The 26,002-nt window shown below is 45.6% G+C and overlaps 1 protein-coding gene across 2 annotated transcripts in view; it reads right to left on the minus strand.

The window, feature by feature from the left end:
- MARVELD2 (MARVEL domain containing 2) overlaps nt 1–26,002 on the minus strand; it is a 230,160-nt gene that overhangs the window by 32,175 nt on the left and 171,983 nt on the right. For both annotated transcript variants that reach the window (XM_078675302.1, XM_078675301.1), the window contains exon 6: nt 8,762–8,812. In XM_078675302.1, the coding sequence (XP_078531428.1) occupies nt 8,762–8,812 (51 nt within the window). The remainder of the gene's footprint in view (nt 1–8,761; nt 8,813–26,002) is intronic.

Raw genomic sequence — 26,002 nt, forward strand, 5'->3', positions numbered from 1 at the left:
TGCCGAATTGGGTGCATGCTTCTCACACCCGTCGAGTTTCAGCCCCTTGGAAGAAACAGCTCCTCTCCCTAATGAAAATCCAGCTGAAGTGACAGGGCCACAGGAGGGGACAAGCCAAGCTGTGAGAGTGTCTGAAGAAGCTTGTTGTTCACCAGACCAAGCTGAGGAGGGTCACTATGACAGCGACACTGAAAGTGCCTCCGAAAGGGGAAGTTGCTGTGTGAGTGGTCCAGAGTCAGACTCAGCCGAGAAAAGTTGTGAGCAGGGTGAGCAAAGAAAAAGCAGGAGAACAAGCAAAGCAGAGGAGCAGTGGCCAGAGAGACAGAGGCGACTGAACTTTATCTGGTCTCCTCGAGGGATCTTGCTCCCGTGTCTGAAGAGTCTGAATCAGACGAAGGCGAAGAAGAGCAAGCTTGTGGAGGTCTGAGGTGATCAAGACGAAAGAGAGTGCCTTGCCGAAAGTACATGACTCCAGAGTGGTCATACGTTGTGGCTGATGCCAGGAGTGCTGAGATCAGGGAGGCTGAGGGCAGTGACAGTGGTTAGTACCAGCCCTAACGTGAAGTTGGATGTGGTGTTGTTAGAACCAGGACTTGAAATTGAAGGAGTGCTGACCATCACATTTCTGAATCCTCCGATTCTGAGCAGATTTCGCAACTTGATCTTGAATAGACTGATATTTCCTACCTTTGGAACTGAGATACCATCTCATGAATCTATTGTTCTTCGTCTTGAACTTTTGCAGCATGTTCTAGAAGCTGTTGGAGCAAATCTTATTTTGGATTAAAGTGACTTTGTTGTAAATAAGCTGAATTAGATAACCTAGGTACGAGTGGAAGAAGAAGAAATTTAGGGGCTTTCCACAGAGGACGGAGAAGGGTTAAGGTTGTCTTTTGCTTGCTGTAAATAAGGAACTGAAACAAAAAGGGGACTTTCCGAGGTGTGGTTCGAGTTGGTTCACAATCATCTGAAGAGGGAGGAAAGACTTTTGAGCGTTTATTGCTGAACCAAGAAGCTGAAAATATTTCTGAGACCATGGAGGCTGGAAACCCAAATCTTAGAGCCTGGTGCATAGTAGGCACACTTATAGGAGGAGTGATATTCTTCATATTTCTAGTAGTTGTAGTTTCATACTTTTTTTTTATTACCATTTTATTGCATCAAGAAACAACTGCATGCCCTGGTACATCGTCACACACAATCGGCCCTCTGGCCTGCAAAAAACTTTGTCAAGAAACTTACACAGCCAATGTGCCAACAACCCATGTCGGGCAGGCGGCGGTAACCATTCTGATCAAGTGTTCTCTCTATTGGACACTCAGCAAAGCATCTCAGGTGGCATAACATAATTGCGTGTCCTTAACGTTCAATATATCAATAGCTCAGGAACCTCTTGACCCTGTGTCCACCCCCCTGGCGTCCACCTATTCCCCTCCTTCCAGCACTTCAGTGTTGTTAAGTTTATACGCAGTATAGAGCACCCAGAAATCCTTCAGTCGGCTCCTGGGTGAAAGCAGCTCACTGTAATTTTCAGACTGCGTGCAATAATACATCATATCATGCGACCATTGTCGTAGTGTTGGGACTGGACCCCTCATCCAGCACATCGCAATCCTACGCTTGGCAATTAGAAGCCCCATATCTACCATTCTGCGAATAGTTTTGGGTAATTTCTTGGTGTTCCCCAGTAACGCCATCGTCGGGGCAGACACTAGGTCTACCTCTACCACTATCCCCAACTCTCTAAATAGATCCTCCCAAAAAGATTGTATTCCCGGGCACTGACAAGCTAAGTGCAGAAAATCAACAGACGGCGTTTGGCATCGCTCGCAAGTCGCCACTTCCCGAAGGCTGTACCTCCACAGTCTCTCCGGGGTGTAATAGGACCTGTTAATAAATTTGAAGTGTATAAGCCACTGCCGGCCGTGGAGCGAGATCTTCCTAGTGTTCATGCAGCAGTAGGTCCACATAGAGTCATCTATCTGTACGTGCAGGTCCCGCTGCCACGCTAGCCTGGCCGCAGTGTATTTGTTTTTCCTGTGTGCCATGGCAAGCTAGTATAGGGCCGTTTTCATCTTATGGGGGACTTAGTCTTAATCACGTGGGACAGCTCCCTCACCTCCGGTGGTTCTTCCAAGCCATCTCCCAACATATCCCGTAGTGCTCCTCGCACCCTGTAGAACTGAAATCTACTCAATAGCATGATTTCTCCCGCCGCCCCCTCAGCCTGCTCACAGGGTTTCACCACACCATCGATAAAGAGGTCTCCGGCTACTTCAACTGACATTGAGCGCAACGACTGCACCACACCCATATCTCTACATGGCCCCAGCCACCGCATCCATTCAATCGGCATGATTGGGGAATACAATAATGCTCCAGCTTGCTGCAGCAATAGAGTATGCCAGGCATGTACAGTGGAGTTGATGGGAGTCTAAAATGCCAGTTTTACGGTCAGGAGGGTCAAATATTGTGGCAAGTAGCGGAATTGGTTCTGCAAATAGATTTTCCATACGCAGGTACGGGATATTTGACTCACCGTGTATCCAGGCATAAAGCTGAGCTCCCTGCGCCACCCTGTAATATAATTCGAAGTCCGGTGCCCCCAGACCGCCCATATGGTATGGGAGTACGAAGACATACCAATGTACCCTCGCCTGCTTACCAGCCCAAGCCAGCTTAATCATGAACTGCCTAAGTCGATGGAAAAAGGAATGTGGCAAACAAATCGGTATATTTGTAAATAAAAACAGTAGCCTGAGCAGGACAACCATCTTCATAATCGATATTCGCCCCATCAGCGACAAGGGGAGACAGGAACACAGTTCAACCTTGTCTTCCAATTTGTCTATAACTGTGCCATAATTTTCTGGAAAGACAATCTCTGAGTCAGTATGCAACATTATACCTAAATACCTAATAGAGTCAGTAGTCCATTGCAGCGGGTATTCCATATCAAATTCCACTGTGGCAGGAGTGAGGGGAAACACCAAGGACTTCGCCCAGTTGACTCTCAGCCCAGACAGCGCTCCAAAGTGTACCACCTCTCTAATCACCAAGAACAGATTGTTCTCGGGGTCCCGAACGTACAGCAAACGTATCGTCCGCATACGTCGACACCACAATCCTGTACGTCGGGAATCCAATTCCCTCAGTTCCGTGGTATTCCCGCATTGCGCATGCCAATGGTTCTGAAACCAGTGCATAGAGGAGCGGCGACAGGGGACATCCCTGCCTGGTCCCCCTGGATATGGGAAATGAGTCTGTGACCAAGTCACCCAAACGGATCCGCACCGTAGGCTTGTAATATAAAATTCCAATCAACTGTAGAAAGACCGCCCCCGGTCCCATTCTCGTTAGCACCTCTCTCATAAACGCCCATTCCACAGAGTCGAAGGCTTTTTCCATGTCTAGGAAAACTGTGATAGCCTTGTTCTCCTGCCTCACATGCTGCATAGTGCCAAACACTGTGCGTATACTGTATGTAAGGTTCCTGCTCGGGATAAATCCAGCCTGCTCTGGAGCTACAAGGACCTAAGACAGAAGTGCTAGCCTGGTCGCTAAAATGTTTGCAAATATCTTAGTATCTACATTGAGCAGGGAGAGTGGGCATTATGAGCCACACTCCTCTGGGGGTTTACCTGGTTTGGGGATGGCGACCAAAAGGGCCTCCCTCATCGTTTGCGGCATCGTGTCTGTGACACACATGTCATCAAACAGGGTGTGTAGTTTCGTATTTAGCACCACATGAGCAGGCAGTGGAGGTAGAGGGAACACCTACACCTACTATTCCTAGCAAGAAAGAGGTCAAAATAGGAGACGAAAGAGCTTTGCTACTAGAGGAGTGTCGTAGGTTACATGCAGATCGGTCTAGAGGTGATTTTAAGCTAAATGCGTATGCGAAGTTGTTGTATGAGTATATTGATGCAAAAGATTGTTATGTGTGTATGCAGTTGCCAGCTTCAGTGGATGAGGGTATCAGATACCATCATCTCCCATTGACATATGGTATTATATGTAGTTTGCTGCTTAGCATTTTCTAAGGACGAAATCATTTTGAGTATTTCTTTTGAACTATGATGTAGTTCTTCATGAAGTGCCAGCTTATAAGCATTTGAATAAGTATGATTATTACAAATCAGAGGATAGACTTCGAACTTATTTCATTCCGACTCAAGAGTTGGATACGGCTTATGCTCATCACCATAATCTGACGTGCCTGTTGTCGGATGTGGAGAAGAAATTCATAGATCAAGTAGAAGATAGATACAGGAAACAAAAGCAGTTGCGAGATTCAGTACAGGGTAGAGTAGATTGGACAGATGAAGAAAAGTTACTCAAATCGAAGTATAGTTATGGTCTGATAGCTCTAGATGAAGTGCAGAAGAGGAAGTTATGCATAAGTAGACCACAGACCTATTATGAGAATGTCAATGTGGGGCAGACCACATGTGAGCATACCTTTACATTGGAGTATTATGCAAAGGACGTTTTGCAAAGTGTAGTGCTAATAATTCCAACGGTGTATTTTGTTTGTGGGAGGAATGCCTATGTGCGATTGCCTGAGAAATGGTATGGTACGTGTTATTTAGCGATAATTTTTCTTAAGATTTATCATACAGAAGGGTTTGGAGCTCCTAGAAGGAGGACAGCATGTAAGAGTGAAGCGAGGTGAAAGTGCAGCAGCTGTGGTTGGAGATATTTTTGGAGTGATGATACCAACATTGGGAGTGATTTTGAATGATGTGAAGATTAGAAGGTTGGCGACTGTTGTTGATGAATTGTCAATGAATACAGCTAAATCATTGGTGTTGGTTGAAGGAGAGATGTTATCGATAAGGACAATGGTTTTGCAAAATCGTCTTGCTTTAGACGTCCTTCTGGCAAAAGAGGGAGGAGTCTGTAAACTTTTGAAGGTCCAAGAGTGCTGTACTTATATACCAGATAACAGCAAAGATGTGGAGAAATCTATAAGTAACATCACTGCCATTCACTATGAGATTGAGGATTTGACTGAAGAAACTGTGTGGGAAAAAGTTAGTAAGGGTTTTGGTAAAGTGGGGAGTTGGCTTGCAAACCTTGGAAAAGGGTTCCTTGGCTATGTGTTGAAACCCCTTATTATAGTTGTGGCATGTGTGATTGGATTGTGGGGTTTGATAAGAGCTTACAAGTGGTACAAGTCTAGCCGATTGGAGAGATCACTGAGAGTGCAAGAGAGACTAATGAAAAGGCTGCAGGACAGTCAATATCATAACCTTAAGAACATGGAGATGCTCAGGAGAGGAAGAGTGGCAACAAGTTCTGTTTAAGTCGGTTCTTTCCCCAAGGGTGGTGTAGTTTGTGATGACACAGGCAATCAAAGGTGGGAGACTGATAGAGCGCCATGTTGTTTTGAAATTGTAGGGGTGCATTGTAACCGCTCGTAGTCAGCATCCACATATTTAGAGGACTGTATTAACGTGTGTTTCTTAGAAATGTAGAACTAATCAAGAGTATTGCAAAATATAGAAGGGTGCTCATATTATTTGAAGACTTATGTAGTGCCATACTCGAGAAATATGCCTTAAGTAACTTAGGAATTATTGCTTCATGTGGAAAATGTTGTATTAGGCCTGAATGTGCCATGTTAAAGTTGCATGTGTAGGTTGCTATTGAAGAGGAAATGGTGTTCTAACGAGAGAAGAATTAATGTTTAGAAATGCCATGAAATAATGCTTTTAGAATGGTTTCAAATGTAATGCTTATGTTATAGTATTAGAAATGCATTTAAAAGTGTAAAGGCCTGAGATATGAAAACGCCAGTAGAGGCCTAACTGTATTTCCTTAGCTTAGCTAACATGAAGATTTGAATGTGAAATTCTTTCCTTGGGAAAGGCTCCTTTTCACAGTAAAATTCAATTTGTAACTTAGAGAATGTGCAAGGTTGCTTCTCATGTATTTCTGTTGCAGGTGCAAGGACGTGAGGCTCGTTGGGTAGAATAATACATTGTTTAGAAGTTAGACTGGGAAATCCTCATGACCTAAGGCATAAAAATACCTAGCCAGAAACACACAACCAATGACAATAAACAGCACCAACACAGAGATTGTTAACTTCCGGAATCTCAAACAATGTAGACAGCCTCCACCACAGTAGGCTAATAATAGTTTGCTGGAGCTATGGACATTAATAACAGAAGGGAATAAATACAACGTGAGATTACACTTCAAGGCAAAAAAATCAACAAATTACACTCCAATACAGAGAATTTTGGAAAGAGGTACACATTAATAATACAGCAGATATGTCAATAATCGGCTAGCAAAAATTAAGATGGCAAACATTTTCTAAAGCTGGGTATTACCAAAAATACACAGATACTTCTCAAACAAAAGTAGGCACATTACTTATAGGACAAGCCCGTTGCCCTTTAGCAGCTACTGGGAATCGGTCTGACTAGAAACTGACTCTCTCATGATAGGATATGTTTATTTGCAGCAAGCCGTGAATAAAGTGAATGTTGTATTGCACTGCATCCAGTTTCACAACCTTATGCTGTTCACTGATTGGTAATAACTCTTATCCCTGACCTTGGGGTATTTGGTGCTCGACTGCTTCTAGATGGAAATCTGAAGTGGAGGGCTGATTTCTGAGTTTCCGTTCAGCCATTCTTACACGATGCATCCCAGGGTTTTTAGCAGTTATCTTTTTTAGTTTTTATGTGTGTAGTTTCCTGTGTTCTTCCTCCACCAAGGTTGCCCTCTCCCTATCTTCTATAACACCAGTTGGGAGCTCGATAGCCATAGAGGTAAGATGGAGGATAAAGCATCTGCAGATCTTAGTGACTGCTGGAGTTTAGAGGAGGAACATCGGAACACTCAACATTGCAGTCACCCGATGCTAAGTATAGAGGGTTTCTCAAAGCCAATATGCAGTTAGCATTTCTGGGTCAACGAAAGAAAAGCTGGCTTGACTCCTCTATTTTGAGGTGAGTAGACAGCAATGAGGTGTGTTACAAAGTTTCAAACTTTCTGTCTCCGTCACATTTCTGCACTCCGCATTGACATGTTTTTGTTTCTGCTCGGTTCTTATTGTGTCATATTCCTGTTGCTAACTTTGTTGTTCATGTTTTCTTTGCATTTATATTGAGACCTTTTTTTTCTCTGTTAGGAAGGTGTGAGGTTCTTCGTATTTACCTTTTTCGGAGATTCTGTGAACCTACTGTTTTATGAGACTGTTTTTCCGGTCTCCCTTTGCAAGCCCCTTTTTTTAGGAAGATGGACTAATGGTGTCCAGAGATGGTTGCCCTTCTCATCCCTTCAGCCGCCACCGAAGTAAGGTAAGGGCTGACTTACGACTGCCTCTTATCAGGACATTCTACATGACAGTAAGCAGATCTTGTTTTTTAGTCGAACTTTGCACAAGTGATAAGGAGAGGAAGCAAGGGTTTAGATGTTGCAAAGAAAGTATTAATAGGAAAAGGGATCTGATATGATGTAGGGGACAGAGATATCCTGCAACCTGTACACCATATTTTGAAGATCTGTAGAAAGCCTTACAATATATAGAAACAAGGAGATTGATATGAGAGTCACAACAATTGTAACACCACCACAGGGACAGGAAAATATATTTGCAGATGTATGCAGAAGGTTGACATTGATACACAAATTGTACACCTACATTATCTACACACTGGCAATAGCTACCTATGTCAAAGCTATACAAAATGATACCCAACAAATTAATTCTCATTATTTGCGAGTGTATTGGCAGACGGGGAGTCATTTTCTCTTAACACCACCAGTATCAGGCCCTAAAAATCATGGATGTAGATATTTTCCACACAACTCGTTGTTACATTTACCACAGGTACAGTGAATTAACAAGGGTGATTTTTTTACAAAGTTTGTGGGAACTGGGAAACAGAACCCGGTCATAGGAGTAAGTAACTCTGTAGTCAGTTGCGGCTCCTCCGCTAAGGCGGAGCGTCGGCCCACTGCTCGTTGAGCAGTGCAAAATAAAAATAAAATCTTAATATCAAGAAGTTATGATCATTTTATTTTTTTTGCGAGACTCCAACTCCAGCCAGGTCGCGCGGGGCTAGGTTGGGCTCCCCCACCGTCAGAGGGTCTGTAGCCTAGTAGAGAACATGCCCAGCCTCACAGTTACTGCCTGAGCCTCAGTTTTGGCTGCTCAGACCAATCATGACGCTGCTCCTGCAGTGTCGTGATTGGCTGGGAGAGGCTGGGAGATTCCGTGCTTCCGGTGTTCTGGGAGGATAGAGGAGAGAAGTGCAGCGGAGAAGAAAGTAAATTATTTTTTTATTTTTAAATCATGCCTTCCCCTTCCCTCTCACCCCAGCCCCGTACAGAGGCAGCCACCACTGTGTATAGTTGAATTTGTCTTTGAGAACAGGAGACCTATACTAGCTAACATGAGTTGACTGCAATGACGTTCATTTTGCCAACAACTTAGTAATGGGTATGCAAAATATAAAAGACGCTCTCACAAATACATCTATATATCTTTACACTCCTCTTGTAATTTATTAAAAGGTTTGAATACAACAATATAAATAAATAACTCAGTTTGTATAAGAAGCTAAACACTCTTTGGCACAGGATAGATGATATATGTAAACATGTAACTTAGAAGCTTACAAATAGAAATTTCATGAGTAAATAATTTCTGATAATTAAACAGTCAGCGTCCCTGAAGCTTGGCAAATACCAGGACTCGAGGGTATAAAATTAAGCAAAATAAACTAGCAATACTCACATTCTTTTTCTTTTTGTATTCCTGAAGGACTTTTGCAACCCGGTCATATTCCTAAAGAAGAAAAAGAAAAAGGAGTTATGCACAAAAAGTTATTCCGACACATAGGGCCCGATTTAGATCTCGCAGATGGTTTACTGCATCACAACGGTGACGGATATCTTATCCGCCGAAATATAAATCCGAAATATAAATCCTGCTGATATCCGTCACTGTTGTGACAGAGTAAAGCAGTCTGCCGAGATCTAAATTAGGCCATAGTCATAGTAGGTTCTAAATATAGAGTTTTTGCCTTTTGTAAGGTTAAAAGTGATTTAAGTTTCTACTTAAAAAAAATAAAAAATTACTGCAGATTTTTCAAATATAAATATAAAAACATGAGAAGCGTCGCATAGTAAAAAAAAAAACCCTATCCTTGCCACGAAAGATATAAACAGCTCGATGTGGTAACCGATAAATTCATAAATTTACCCTGTATAAATGTCATTAAACACCATATAAAGTACAAAGAGCAAAATACAAAATTGCAGATTCAGGCAAAATAAATTAAAAACCAGTCCCAATTTACGACGATGTTCTAACCGAGTTGAGACTGTCACATTGAGCTCAGTATAATTACAATTAATTCATGACATTAAAACATTGCTAATAGTTTATAGAAGCCACATAAAGTGCCATTCGTCGATTAAAGTGCAAATAGAGCAATAAACATTACTCAAAAATATACTAATCTCAATGTCAATTATTGAAACGGTGAAAACACATGCGATTCATAGCCAAGGTGCAAAATATGCAACCAATATTACTGAATTCAGCCAGGATAAAAAGAGTTGAGTACTAATTCAGACAGTACAGTGCATAAGGTGGTTCTATCTTGCGTTGATATAGCAGCACTGTTGTTCCCGAGGGGGTTGTGCACCTCTGATATAGGACAGCCATATAAAATCTCACTAATTTTGGGAGACTTGGTTTAGCACCTTTGACCATTTAATCCAGCTGCGCGGACTGCAGGACACTCACCCACGTTCTGTATAGAAGCACAGATACTGGCTTTCCTTCCTTTGCAAGCATACAAGGAAATTTCCAAATAGTATATTGACAACAGAAGTGCAAGCAATTAGCGAAATGACGGGGATGGGGCCAGTCTGGCTGTATTGTATCCAGCCAGACTAACGCAATGCAGATATGAACCACTGCCATGATTACAAAGAACTGATCGGGCTTTGTAACCCCCTTCACTGTGCATGCCCAACAACATTCAATAAATCAATCAGCGTTTGTAAGCACAACACTATCACCCCTAGAGGAATTTGGGTGCTGAGGGTGCAGTGTTTCTGCAAAAAAAGCCAAGTCTTGAGCTTATTCTTGAAGTCCGCCAGGGACAGTGCTGTTCGGAGGTGGAAAAGTGGTTGTTCCGGGTCTTTGCAGTGATTCAGAAGAAGGAGCAGCCCCCACTGCGACTGTGTCAGATGCAGGGGGTTGTGCAAGGGTGAGTAAGGTGGAGCACAGGTGCCTTGGGGACAGATGGAAGATCAGTCTGTGAATGATGTAGGATGGTCCTTGGTCGTGGAGAGCATTGAATGCGTGTATGAGGATCTTGAACTAGCATCTCTTCTGGATGAAGAGCCAGTGCAGGTATTTCACGTCTGAATATGAACAAGGAATAAAGAAAATTACACATCTAAACATCGTGACTTGGTCCTCTTGTCCTGATGAAATTTGTGATCAGTTTATGTCATCGACTATACTTTGTATATGTGTAACATGGATCTATTTTGATTTTACATTCTTGAGATTGCCAAGACTTTACACAATTGGAAATGGGGTGTGCTTCGCTTACCTTCTCTTTTGGGTTTTTAAGAATGATGCAGGTTTGTTTGGGGGGGTCTAGGATGAGTCTGGCAGCAGCGTTCTGTATGTTCTGGAGTCTGCTAAGGAGCTGGGTGGAGATCCAGATTAGAGCATGTTGCCGTTGGAAACAAGGGCCAGTGGGACTGTCTTTCTGGTGTTGATTGAGATCCATCTGAAGATTCTGCGAAGCATGCAATGGGTATGGAAGCAGGAGGAGGTGACTGCGTTGACTTGTCATTTCATGGTCAGCTGGCTGTCAAGGATGATGCCAAGGTTTTGTGCATGTACAAACGGGGGTGGTGATGGACGGAGCATCTGAACCAATCAAACACTCACACCCAGTCAAAAGATCTGGGTTTGATCCATCACTGTTCTTTAGCCCACTCTGACACCCCAGTTCAGACATGGCTATATGCAAATCAGTCTGACCCTGTGCCTCATGGGAACAGTCCAGCCCGAACTGCCAAGCCATGCCTTCCCTGGACCGGAAACAAGCTTCCGAGGACCGGTTTCTGGCGTTACAGCTGTCTTCAGCCCGGCTTGCTTGAATCCAGTGGCAAAGTGAGCAAGGGACTCACGTCTGAGCATACCCTGCCACACTTATGGCGGCCAAAGCGGTACAAAAGGGGGAGGTGATGGACGAAGCATCTGAACCAATCAAACACTCACACCCAGTCAAATGATCTGGGTTTGATCCATCACCGTTCTTTAGCCCACTCTGCCACCCCAGTTCAGACATGGCTATATGCAAATCAGTCTGACCCTGTGCCTCATGGGAACAGTCCAGCCCGAACTGCCAAGCCATGCCTTCCCTGGACCGGAAACAAGCTTCCGAGGACCAGTTTCTGGCGTTACAGCCGTCTTCAGCCCGGCTTGCTTGAATCCAGTGGCAAAGTGAGCAAGGGACTCACGTCTGAGCATACCCTGCCACACTTATGGCGGCCAACGCGGTACAAAAGGGGGTGGTGATGGACGGAGCATCTGAACCAATCAAACACTCACACCCAGTCAAAAGATCTGGGTTTGATCCATCACCGTTCTTTAGCCCACTCTGCCACCCCAGTTCAGACATGGCTATATGCAAATCAGTCTGACCCTGTGCCTCATGGGAACAGTCCAGCCCGAACTACCAAGCCATGCCTTCCCTGGACCGGAAACAAGCTTCCGAGGACCGGTTTCTGGCGTTACAGCCGTCTTCAGCCCGGCTTGCTTGAATCCAGTGGCAAAGTGAGCAAGGGACTCACGTCTGAGCATACCCTGCCACACTTATGGCGGCCAAAGCGGTACAAAAGAGGGTGGTGATGGACGGAGCATCTGAACCAATGAAACACTCACACCCAGTCAAAAGATCTGGGTTTGATCCATCACCGTTCTTTAGCCCACTCTGCCACCCCAGTTCAGACATGGCTATATGCAAATCAGTCTGACCCTGTGCCTCCTGGGAACAGTCCAGCCCGAACTGCCAAGCCATGCCTTCCCTGGACCGGAAACAAGCTTCAGAGGACCGGTTTCTGGCGTTACAGCCGTCTTCAGCCCGGCTTGCTTGAATCCAGTGGCAAAGTGAGCAAGGGACTCACGTCTGAGCATACCCTGCCACACTTATGGCGGCCAAAGGTTTTGTGCATGGTCGGTCGGTGTGGATAAGAGTCCAACTAGCCAACAGCTGTGGTTCCAAACAGAGGTGGTCTTCTTGAAGATTACAACTTCTGTTTTGTCGGAGTTAAGTTTGAGGCAGCAGTCTCTCATCCATTTGACTGCATCAGTCATGGCGCTGCAGAAGTTGGTTTTGGTGCCAGAGGGGTCCTTGGTGAGTGACAGGATTAGTTGAGTGTTGTCTCGTAGGAGATTATGTTGAGTACGTGGGAACTGACGACATCTGCGAGGGGGTCATGTAGATGTTTAACAGGGTGGGGCTGAAGGAAGAACCTTGTGGTATGCTGCTTATGATGTCATGGGTGTGGAGGTGTAGGGAGGCAGTTTGGTGCTCTGTGTGTCCTGTGAGGAAAGAGGCGATCCACTTGAGGGCGTTTTGCTGTAAGCCGATGTTATAGAGTCTGTCAATGAGGGTGTGGTGGGCAATGCTGTCAAACGCAGCAGAGAGGTCGAGGAGGATCAGGGCGAGTTTTTCCATGGTTGAGGAGGGTCCTGTTATCTGTGGCAGCGATCATTAACTCGGGGGTCAGAGTAACGTTAAGTTTTAGCACAGGTTCCATGAACTTTGTTACATCGCGCTTAAGTGTTTCAAACGCAGGGTATGTACTGAAGATATGAACCACATCCGTCCCCTGACTTAGACAGGGAGGGCAGCTGTTGCCTACTGAGCCGCTCCCATTTGGCAGTTTTTGCCGGTGTATAATAAAAGTTGAGAATTGTTTTGTAATGTTGCACCTGCAAACCAGGTGAACACAACAGAGTATGGCCTAGCTAAAGGGATTCGTAAAAACAACAGTGTCATGCCCAACTTCTTCTGCCATTTATTGCTATACTTCTCAAGATAATCAAGTGATAAAGAACTAAGACCCCCCCCAAATATCTGACTAATTGTACACCCCTCCCTAATCCTTAGTAGCTCCATTAGAGCATCTTTGTCGAAGCCTCCAGAGCCCCCGGTTTTCTATTGAAGAAAATCACGTACCTGTAGGTCTTTATAAAATTCCTTCTGATTAATCCTAAAGTCCACTTGAAATTCCTCAAATGAGGCTAATCTTTCCCCCACATAAAAATCCCCCAACCTTCTGAGCCCTTGGACCTCCCAGCTAAGCACATAAGGGTCCTGAAAACTTACGGAAAGTGATGGGTTTCTCTGCAGTGGAGTATAATAACTGAGCCTACCAAGCACCGTCTTTAACCTCAAAGTTGACCAGATCTCAAACGCACCCCAGAGGGTTTTTTTTAATCGGACCTTCTTGTAATAACTGGGTTCTATGTGCCTCAAAAAACAACTTCTGACCTCTTCCCCAAGTAATAGCTCATAAATGGGGGGTGCCTTTTCTCCATCCCGCCAATCTCCCACATGCCCTCCAATGAGGGAGCACATTTAGTGCAGCGCAGCTGCCCACTGATAAAGTTTCAAATTTGTGATAGCCCAACCCCCTGTGTTCTTAGGGAGTGTCATGTATTTCAGTGTTCTTCTGTTTGTGCATATGATCAAATGAATCTGCATATCAAGTCATCCATTATTTTGAGCCAACATTTTGCAAACTCGAGTGGGATTGCCCTAAAACAATAACATACTTTGGGTAAAAAGAGCATTTTCACCACATTGCAGCGGCCAACAATAGACAAATGCAAATTGTCCATCTTCCAGAAATCTCTGTTCGCCTTTTGGATGATGGGGCTAGACTGAATTCCATAGTTTGGTACACATCAGCTGCAATATTCAAACCCAGATATACAGCTTTCTCAACTAATCATGTTTCAACAATTTGCATCTGCCTATTGGCCACCAACTGAGTTTTTTGACGATTTAGAGAATAACCAGAAAACATCTGAAACACCTGGACCACTGTTTCCATCTTCTTCAGTGTTGAACCAGGATTGGGTGTCACAACTGCTAAATCGTCTGCGCAAGTAAGGACCTTGGCACTCCATACATGAAAATGCATAGGTCTAATTAGTGCATTAGCTTCTAACTTCCGAATCAAAGGGTCTATATAGAGAGTAAATAGCAAGGGGGGACAGGGACACATCTGCCCGTTGCCTCTTCCAATCTGTATTTGCCCGGACTGTCTCCCCATGATCTGAAGCCTAGCAGTAGGTTTATGATAGACTGCAGCCTTGATGTAGCTTATCCCAAATCCAAACCATTTCATAACAGCCCACAAATAGCCCACAGAAAACCTATCAAACACTTTTTTTTTCTGCGTCTAATAGGGCTAATGTCATGGGATCCACAGAGAGAGTGGCTGCATAAAAAAGCGTTTTAACTCGTCGAATATGATCTGTGGTCCCGCTCCCTAGAATAAAACCATGATGTGTAGGAGAGTCCACCTTACCTATAATCTGACTGAGCCGCGGGGCTAGAACATTAGAATATAACTTAGTGTTGCTGTTGATTAGCGTAACTGGTCCATAAGACCCAGGGTCTTGCAGGGGCTTTCCCTTTTCCAATAACACTACTATATTAGCCAAGGACCACGAGTCTGGTTGCCCCTTTTGCACCTGTAAGAATGTCTCAGCTAGATCAGACCCTAGGAGGGTAACAAAACTTTATAAAATTCTAGTGGGATCCTGTTGACACCTACAGCTTTCCCAGACTGGAGATCTTTAAGGGCCTCCTGGATTTCCTCTCTAGTGAAGGGAGCGTCAAAAGATACCGACCTTCAGGGCTTATCTTGTTTACTAGAATTGAATCAAGATATTGCCTTATATTTTCCTCCTCAGCTCAATAAAGCCCCTCAAAATATGTTTGAAACACCGAATCCAATCTGAATCCGAAACTCTAATTTCTGCAATCTCCCCTCGGAACACTTTTTGCCTGGTGCGTACCGCAAGGAGATGTTCAACCTGCTCGCTGTATTCATGGCACTCCCACCTCCGTACCAAAAATGTTTCTGCTGCTCTTTTTACAGAAATGTCATTAATGGCTGCCTTACCTAATACAAGTGTTTGCTGGACTCTCTCAAGGTCTAATACTTCCAAGACAGCTACAATGAGTTCCGCCTCGGCATCTCAGAGCTCTCCATATAACTCCCTCATATGCTGATTTGGTCTTTTCTGCCGGTTCAGGCTGCAGCTAAGAGTTCCCCCCCCCTTACACCGACTCTGAACGCATCCCACCCTATTCCGAAGGAAGCACTCCCTCTGTTGCATTCTAGGAATTCAGAAATCCGGTTATTCATATGGGAAATATATGCTTGCTCCGTGAGCAGACCTCTCTTAAATGACTAGGTCTGCACAGCCCTACCATGCCCAACAGGAGAGATCTCAATAACCAGCGTGTTGTGATCGGACATAACCCGGGGACATTTTTCAATTTGGCAGCAAACTGAGATATAAAACAATAATCCAGTTGGGGGTGCGTCCTATGGGTGCCTGAGAAAAAAGAATAGCCGGAGTCCAGCATTTAATCTTATGCCATATGTCAAGTAGTCCATGGTCCTCCCTCAAATGACGCAGAGCTTTAAAAACTTTAGGTTTACGGCCGGTATAACTGTTGCTTCCAGCGTCAAACAACCCACCAATCACATTGATATTCAGATCCCCACATATAAATCGGGGTTGGCCACAATGCCAACTCCATATACAGAAAATTAAAATCTGTAGGGTCATCTACCATTGACCACTGAACTGAACATAAAGTAAAGACGCAATAGCATGGTGATAGCCTCCATCTACCATATTTATCAGCGAAACAGAGTATAAACCTACATACATTTTTATGCAGCAATATTGCAACCCTAGTGTTCTGGTAACCTATGTAGAGTATGTTATAAGTGTGAAGCCGAGAGATTTCAACAAGTTTTTCGTTGACGCCTCAACATGACCTTCAGAGATCGGTTATCCGCGTGGTTCGCATTGGGGGACGTAAATCGAAGTCTTTTACAAGGGCCACGTTGGAGCTCTGCTCTATCATAAACTTCGCTACATTGGTAGGATCAGCCTCTGTCCCCCTTAAAATGGTACCTGGTGACTCCTCGTGAGACAGGCTGCCCCCAGAGACTGGGGCTGTAAAAATACTCCATAATCAAAGACAGAGACTGCAATGCTACCCCTGTAATCCATATTGTTGGCACTCCCGGTTCATGAGTTTCTTTTCCAAGGTTGCCTGTTGCTTTTGGCAATTTGTGGTTCTGGCTTTTTTACCCTCATTCCAACACTACTCCGGTCTGTGGAGCAAGGATGCCCAGAAAGGCACGGTCCCTGTGCTGCAATCTCCTTGTCCTGAATCGACATTGAAGTTTTCTGTGGCATTCTGCTCGCTACCATTTCACGCACACAGACAACTAAACACTAGGACGCCACTCGAAACCAATGAAACGTCTTGGTGTTCCTACTACCCACTAAGCAGCCGGGGATGCTACCAACGCTACCAGCACCAGTACCCAGACCTCGATCGACCAGCAGATCTTCTGCTTTACTCTCAGAGCAGGGCCGAGCAATTCTGCATGCCTTGTCTGATAAAGCTGCTCTCCTTTCACTAGCTGCAGGGAAGGACCAGTTTATGAGGCTGCTATGCGGTCACCATCTTGCTTCTCAAGAAGATTCTTCTTACTTTAAATGAATGTGATAGTTTCAGTGCCTTTTTAGATAAAACATAATTATAGGTAGAAGACTCAAATGTTTGTGCTTTACATTATACTATTTATACTAAGGGTGAGTAGTTCAGATCGCAAATTCTAAATTAATTAGATTATCAAAAACCGTTACAAATTTAAATAAAAACATGTACTATTAGAATGCAGTTAGACAAATATCAGCTCTCTGTATGACTTCAATATACTTCTCATTTTTCACCGAACGCAAGAGTCACAAAAAATATAGCAGTTAAATATACATGTTGCTGAGTTTAGGAGCTCTGTGTAGTATTCCCTGCTTAGAGGTATGCTTCTAAACGCAGGTTCAACAGCAGAGCTCCCCCAACTGACATATCCACATGCTGTCCTCCTTGTAGCGGACTTCATCATTCTGTCTCCTTCCTCTGAAACTCCAGGGATTTTAGTATTGAGGTCCTATGCAATGGCCCTTCACTGCTTGAACACTAGCTGGAGAGTAATCGACTATTGGCTACAACATTCCCCTATGCTAGAGTAGCCCAATGGGACTACTCAAACCCTCTGTGTGGAACATGGGTTGCAGCACATTGGATGCCTGACAATACAAGGAAAGCCTTAAAGGTGGTGTGACCTGTGGCGGTGAACAGGAGCTGGCTAACAGTGCTTTATCAGGGCCTACACAATCAGATCCACAGACCATCCTTACATTGCTAATAGTTGTCTGCCACTTAATTACTCACCCTAGGCTATGTTAAATACTACCACCTAAGTTAGTCAACGGAGCATGCATCCAGCTCACATTTGTCCTCCTAATTATGAAAAGCAAACCAGTGCATTCTTCTGCTCACAAACACTGTAGGAAGGCGCCTATACATCTTTTGGTCTGCCTTCGGGTTCTGCTGCATAGAGCATTTTTTACACGTGCATCAATTAAAAATAAAATCACTGCTGCCAAAAAATATACTCATCAGGAATGCTGCTAATTTACAGCAGCACCTTATTTATTATGTATTTATTTATAGTATTTATAGAGCGCGAGCGAAGGCCCTTGGGCATCTCGGCGCTAAGATCTCTGCCATATTCAGCCAGGAGGGAAAGAGGGAATCACTGATTAAAGAGCCAGGTCTTGAGTTGCTTTCGAAAAGACCAGAGAGACGGGCTAGTTTTAATAGCATGTGGCAGTGTATTCCAGAGTCTAGGTGCTGACACGAGGAATCTTCTGTCACCCCAAGACACCAGTTTGGTACGAGGTACCACTAACTCGTGTAGATTGGAAGATCGAAGGGGTCTGAGGGGACGATGGGGAGTGAGATTTTGGATCAGAAAGGCTGGTCCTTGGTTATGCAAGGCCTTAAAGACAATGCAGAGGGATTTAAATTTAATTCTATTACTGATGGAAAGCCAATGGAGTTCTCTGATGGTTCCTGACACTGAGTGGAATTTGGGGACACCTCCCAGAAGCCTGGCAGCCGCATTTTGGATGGCTTGCATTTTATTGAGAACTCTTTCTTGAGTGTTCAGAAATAGTGCATTGCAATAGTCCAGAGTGGACAGTACCAAGGATGTTATCAGGGTTTTACCCGCTGTGGCCGGGAGAAAAGGAAGAATTTTTAGGTTTCGACTTTGGCGAGGGGCTAAGCCCCTCCCAATCGAAATCTTTTGTTTTTAGTAGTGAGGTTCGGACCGCCTCTGCCTCTCATTGGCTAGCTCCATAAATGGAGGCTAGCCATTGGGAGGCAGAGGCTGTCAATCGCGCTTTCTCTCGAAAACGCGATTCGGGGGCGTTTCTGGTGCTTTTTTTAAGCCCCGCCCCTTTGTCCCGGGCCGCGCTGCGATTGGCTGCCGGCCCGGGACACCCCCGTGACGTCATTCCCGGGCCGCGCTGTGATTGGCTGCCGGCCGGGACACCCCCGTGACGTCAGCCAATCACAGCGCGGCCCGGGACCTGACTTGTTTTTTTTAGCCAATAATGGCTTTATTTTAGGTGTCTCGTGTCTAAAACCGCCTACATATCAATGTGGAAAATCCAATTCCCCTGATTTGTTTTCTTCAAAACCCCAGGTTAAAAATGATGGCAAACATGGTATTCTATCAATTGTTTGACAGATATTGCTCTCTGGTGCAAGCCTGCAGCATCTCTCTAGAGTGCCCTGCTGGACTCACCTTGCCACACCCCGGAGGCCCCCACAGGATGATGGAGGGCACCTCGTTTGACTCCAGCAGGCTCCTCAGCAGCGTGTCCGTCCCCAGCACCTTGCTCTGCCCCATGTACTCCTCCAGGGTGCTAGGCCGCATCTTGTCCGCCAGGGGTTTGCCCTCCAGCTTCTCTGGGATGCTCTTCACCTGCTCGGGTTGGGGCGTGGGACCAGCAGCGGGGCTGGCGCAGCTGGAGGAGGGGGAGGGCGGCACGGGGCAGGAGGCGCCCTCCACGCCCGGCCGCTGCTTGTGGAAGAGAAGGAAGGGCGCTGCGTTGGGGGACAGGCGCCGCTTCTTGGCGCTGTGAGACCCTTCTTCCGGTACCGCTGAGGCCGTAGGGGAGCCTGGGGTGCCGTTGTGACAGGGGGCCGCGGGGGGCTGCAGGCAGCGGTCCAGGTGCGCGTTGATGCGGGACGAAGGCAGCTCCTGAGCGCAGACAGGGCAGCGCACCCGCTCCTCGGCACCCGCCGCCTCGTCCATGCTGTCTGCCCTGGCAGGCCCTGCCCGCTGGAGACTCCGGTTTACACTTCAGAGACAGCTACGGCGTTACAGTTATGATTTTTCACTTTACCCGCGAAAGGACCAAAGGTGAAGCCCCTGCCTGCTCCTGCGCGGTGACAGCAGCGGAGGCTCTCGGGAATTGTAGTCTAACTAGTCAGCGCGCGCTGGCAAGAGGCCACTACTATACACGACCACTGCCCCGAGAGCGGTGTGTGAAGAAGAAAGACTCCCTTCACAGGCGAAAGTTTTTATTCCTACTGGAGTGTACGGGTCCGGCATCGATTATGTTAAACTGGAGAGGATATCAACACAAAAAGCTCAAACTCGGTGGTGCATGTTGTGCGAGGTTGTGTCTGGGGGCAGGGGTGGGGACTACTGCAGCTAAAATACTTTCGGTTGAGAGGAAACTGCAGCAGTATCATGGGGATTATGGCAGATGTACTGCACATGTCGCCGTTTGTAAAAAGAAAACTTACGTATTACGTAGAACAGTAATAAAAGAAATCAGCAAAAAAAGAGTAAAGCTCAATGTGTATTTGTGAGTTCAGGGCAGGAAGAAATAAGCAAGCCATAATGACGCAAAGAGGTGCCTGCATTAATAACAAAGACGGAATGAGTTCAGAAGTCTCTGTGGAGCAAATCGTTAAACAGTTTGTTATAGTTAAAGATACAATTAAAAAACACTGTTCAACGAGGTTTCTATTCCTTGCCCTGAGCATTTTTCTTAGCTGATCCTATTGCTGAAAGATATCAAAACGTGAAAATACCTGAATTACATACACTTAGAAAACGAAATCCCCTAAAAGTGCTGAGAAGTCTGTTAAACTATAGGGTTTCAATGATGCAGTTTATCTACATGCGCGTTCTTTCGCCCCTGGCAGACTGGTGAAGAGACCCCGTATAGAGCTGCCAACGCCCGGCGAAGACGCGAGCTGTGCAAGTGAGAGGTGAGCGGGGGGAACTGCCAGTGTGAGGCAGGGGGGGAAACGAAAACACAAGGGGGTAACGCTGGTACGGCACCGGAGACCTGCGTGCGGATCACGGCAACAATCGAGTCTCTCTGGGATATGTGTGGATTGCTTCCACCGTGGCACGGCGGGAGTGTGAATTTTAGTATGGGGGAATTTAGACATTAAAATTGTCGGGGTCGAGGTCTGTGAGGGGCACAGGGTTTACTCTCATACCTCACCCAGGTAGTCGGTTAAAGCAAGCTTTTGGAATATTAGTATGCTTCCGGCCGAGCGGTTTCCGCACCGGCAATCCCATCGGCGGAAGGATATTTTCTATGAACTGGGCAGCATAAGAACCTTTTATGGGTGTTACTTCCCCCACCTCATCCTCCCTCCACTACTACTAATCGATCGTACCTAGAGAGCCCCTTTTATACCCATCTTTTATGGGTATTTTCTTCATTGCATTTTTCCCCTCCCCCAAGCCCCGCCCTTCGGCGGTAGATGTAAACAGCAAGCTGTTAAGGAAATTTGGCCTAAGTAGAATGAGGCGGGGGTGTGTTATCGCCCTTGCTGTGTGGATATCACCTACTCCGACGCCCCCTTTGCGATCAGAGGGGCACCGGTCTGTGTTTACCAGAAATTGAATGATGGGCCTGTCTCCGCCGGGGAATGGTCCTTGTCCACTTCCGGGACGGATATTCTCTCATAACTAATCATGGTGTGTATGAATGAGTTGGTAACCGTTCCATTCTTCCGCGTTACCACCTTGCACCCCATTTGAAATCCGATTATGTTGCTGCGTCAATGCCCTGCTTAAAAAAAAAAATCTTATGTAGGACATACCCGGAAATAGTTTCATTTCAGGCTGTGGCTCCTGTCCGGAAACGGTGGGAGGGTTGGAGACAACCACATAAAAGCACAGAACTCATTTGAATGGCACTCTTAATCACGGCGTTTAAATTGAAATGTGCAAGCTAAGTTGACCGGGACCCTAGTGTTAACGTAATCTAGTCATGTCACTATAGGCAGGTGGAGGAGCTGCTTCTCACTTTCCAAATGGTGATCCGTTACCTGAGCGAGGAGCCTTTTTGAGAGTATTGCATCCATCGTACGTGATCCAATAGAATTTTACAATAATTACCTAGACGCTTAAACAATGTAATTGTCGCCTTTGGCTACATCAGATAGCGAATGTAATAGTATTAGTGCATAATTTAGCAACTTTTAGTGACATGACTCCAATTAAGTAGGGTATCAATGAATGAAAGCTGTACTTTTGCGGAAGGTATTTTATACTGGGTTGGGCACGCCCACAAAGATGTAACCAGGAGTTTTAAACCCTAACGTGTTTTTTTTTTTAATGCTCCGGGCTTCTAGATCACTGCAACAATAGCACCGCGTATAACAAATAAGCCTTCGTTGGTATTGTATTTATATTGTGCTTACTTCCGCTAATGTTTTGAAGCGTTTTACACTGGGCAGCACACTGCTCTGTAACCCAACGTTAGTGGTTAGTTAGTCCAGTGTTTTTGGATATTGTTGGTTATTAGGGTTAGTCTTGTGCATTCAGTTAAACAATTCCATGCATTCCAAGTTTCTTTGTGATATTGTAATTACATTTATATAGAGCTTACTACCCATCGCGAGGCACGAGCAAGCACCAGCATCCGGGCACTGTGGGTGGCGCCTCAGTGTTGTAGTAATAAGTATTTACAATACGTGTTTGGTGAAGGTACGTGGACGTTTGGTTCAAGGCCTGCGAGGATGGCTGGCTGAGTTGAACGTTCTTTGCTGCAACTTAGTGATTGCTAGTCATGACCATTACCTTGGTAAATTGAGTGCCTTAAATTGGGCAAATGTAACGTTTGGAACCTTTAGTGCTTAATAAGCATTGGCAATGCCACTAGGTCTCGCTTTAAATAAATTATGTATGGTACTGTGAAGCATTACAAGTAAATAGCATGGGAATGGATATCTATTTATGTGGAAGCAAGGAACTGTAGAATGCTACTGGTGTAGGTTAAACGGTCAGGTGACAGTTGCACCGTCAATCAACAAGAAAGGGACTGTAGGGCTTTTTAGAGAGGTCCAGCATGCATGCCCTGTGTGTGTGGGTGGCTCTCTGTGTGCGTGCATGTGGGTGCAAATGCAATAGGTCTCGCATTTGCGAGAGATTAAGCTATTGGCATTGTAAATGACAATGCCATTTATTTATCGGTTTTCAAAACCAACACATAAATAAAAAATTTGTCATTTACAATGCCAATACCTCTAACTTTTACAAAGGCGAAACCGTTGCATTGTAAATGCTTGTTTTTATAAGTCGTAACTTATGGAAAGCGGAGGAGGTGATCTGGTTGGCATGGGGGAGAAAGGTAAGACGGTCATCGAACATAACTCCCAGATTCCGCACCCTGCTCACAGGGGTGGGAGGGGGACCCAATGACAGTGGCCACCAGAGGGAAGACCATTCCGGCATCAGATTTCCGAAAATAACAACTTCGGACTTGTCAGAATTCAATTTAAGGCAATTGGAAGTCATCCAATTCCCTATTGCTTCCATGCCCAGATTGAATTCCTCTGATATTTTTTGGCCATTATTCCTGATGGCAAGGACCAACTGGGTGTCCTCAGCATAGGATGTAAGGCTCAGCCCATGGGCTCGGATGACATTGGCCAGGTCCGACACATATATATATATTGAAGAGTGTCGGACTCAGGGATGAGCCTTGGGGTACTCCACATGGCAACGAGAGGGTGGAGGACTGAAAAGATCCTATGGTGACCACCTGTGTCCTTTGTTCCAGGAAGGAGGCCAGAAGAGTCTTAGCCCTTTGCTGAACACCCATGCTTTCGACAAGGTCGATCAAGATGGTGTGATCGACCGTGTCGAAGGCCACCGACAGGTCCAGCAATATGAGGACCGCTGTTCCCCCAGCATCCCGAATAGTTCTAATGTCCTCCGTGGCCTTAATCAGTGCCGTCTCCGTCCCATGATATTGACGAAAGCCAAACTGGGAATCATCCAACAAGTGGTGTTCCTCTATAAAGGCTGAAAGTTGGAGATTCAGAGCCTTTTCGGCGATTTTGGCCACGGCTGGGAGGCTGGCAATGGGCCGATAGCTCTTGAGTTCGTCCATGTCAAGATTCGGTTTTTTGAGCAGTGGTCTTATTAGGGTTTTTTTTAGCGTGAGTGGGTAAATACCTGAAGTAATCATGGTATTACAAATGGAGGTGATGACAGGTAGTACCACTTCAATCACCGGGGTAAGTACTTTAAGGGGACATGGGTCAAGAGCAGAACCCGTCTTAATGGAAGACATAATGTCCCTAATCTGGGTTGTAGAGACCTCTGCAAACTGAAGGAATAAGGGGGTAGTTCTAATGTTGCAAGCCAAATCAGAGGTGGTTTTAGGGGTGATTTTAACACCATTGGCAAAGGCTGCGTAGATGTCATTGACTTTGCTAAAAAAGAAATTAGCCAGTGCATCACAAAGCGGCTGGGAAGGGGGAGGATGTAAATTGGGCGAGTAGCCTGCTAGCTGTTTGGTGGTTTCATACAAGGTCTTGTTAGAGTTTTTAGATAGTTCTATTCTCTCACAGTAGAACTTATTCTTGGCCTCAGTGATCCTGATTTTATATTTAGCCACCATTTCTTTATATTTAATTTTGGCCTCTTCAGAATAATCTCTACGCCAGTGCCTTTCTTTCTTCCTACACAGTTGTTTCTGTGTCCTTAAGAGGTCAGAGTACCAGGGGGCTGATGGGATTGCTCTGTTGCGGGAGCATTGTTTCACCTGAACCAGTACTGAGGTCGCGGAACCCACCCACTCATTATATTGGGTAATGGCAACATTTGGATCGTGTGTAAGGGAAGGATTGGAGGTGATCAGGAGTGATTCTAGACTGGCACCATCGATGCCATTCCAGGCCAGATACGACTGGCGAGGATTAGGGCTTGCCAGGGGAACTCCAGTATCATAGGTGGTCAATGAAGGCACTATAACATGGTGATCTGACCAAATGAGGGGAAGGATATGGATTACATGTAAGTCCTCCAGGTTGGTGAAGATGCCATCAAGAATATGGCCCCCTTCATGAGTAGGGGATTTAACCCGCGAGGAGAGACCATAAGTTGTCATATCCGCTAGGAAGGTGGCTGTGTCATTATCTTCTGATTTATCAAAGTGAAAATTAAAATCACCTAAAATGGTGAAGGAGCTATCCAGGGCAGTAACTTCCAAGACAGAGCTAATGTCGGAGACAAAGCCAGACCTATTACCTGGTGGTCGGTAAAGGAGAATGCCTTTAAAATTGACTGAAGGCGTCAATTTGATTGAGAATTGAAGAGCTTCGCAAGAGAGGAGCGGGACCGCATTGGTTCTAACCGCGTATAAGTCGCGGGCAATAATTGCTATCCCGCCACCTCTCCTGCGCTGTCTGTCCAATCTATAAATAGAAAAACCTTTGGGAACAGCTATTACTAGGTCAGGATCAGAAGAATTGTCCATCCAGGTTTCTGTCAAGAATAATAGATCTAGCTTTTTATCCTCTATCAGCTCAGATATTTCCTGTCGGTGTTTGCCGAGTGAACGGACATTAATAAGGGCAATTGAGTGTGATCTTGAAGTTTTATTCTGGTTACGTAAAGGTTGTTCCGTGTATAAAGGGATCGAAACAGAGCAGCTCTGGCAACAGCGAGGTAAGTTTCCAGTAAGGAGCCGCGGATCAAGTATTTTGCATGTTTGGTCTTGGGAGGGACGCCAGTGTCGAAGCTGATTTGGTGTGTAAAAACCTCCGGGGGCAAGGGATAAGAACCAGGGGGGGTGGCCCTGGGCCCGGTCCAGGCGCGGACGGGCGCAGACGGGCTTGCCTTCGGCGCGGACGGGCAGGTCGGTTGTTTATATGCATCTGAAGGATAGGAGGAGGGCAGGAGGGGCGGAGATCTCGATCGCGAGCCTTCCCCAGGCCAAGATGGCGGCTGAAGATTCTCGGGAAGTGCCTAGCGCCTGGCAACAGTGGCGCTGTGTGATGCGGGAGAGAGACCTGGGGCGATGTGACTCTCGCTCCAGGTAGGGGCTGATATAAAAAAGCTCCCTCTAAAATATTTACAGGTTTTAAAAAGAGATGTAATTAGTAGTCAATAACACCCACAATCAGCAAAATAATTACAGCGTGCAAGGGAGCGCAGAGTACCCCCGGCTTCCGCCTCAAGGGCGAGTTTTGGCAAAGTATCACGAGCACTAAGATACCCAACCCTTAAATATCCTGGGAGGGCGGGAGGGGCGGAGATCTCGATCGCAAGCCTTCCCCAGGCTAAGATGGCGGCTGAAGATTCTCGGGAAGTGCCTAGCGATTGGCAACAGTGGCGCTGTGTGATGCGGGAGAGAGACCTGGGGCGATGTGACTCTCGCTCCAGGTAGGGGCTGATATAAAAAAGCTCCCTCTAAAATATTTACAGGTTTTAAAAAGAGATGTAATTAGTAGTCAATAACACCCACAATCAGCAAAATAATTACAAAATAATT

Source organism: Lissotriton helveticus, chromosome 2_1 (assembly GCF_964261635.1).
Source record: "Lissotriton helveticus chromosome 2_1, aLisHel1.1, whole genome shotgun sequence".
Taxonomy (NCBI): domain Eukaryota; kingdom Metazoa; phylum Chordata; class Amphibia; order Caudata; family Salamandridae; genus Lissotriton; species Lissotriton helveticus.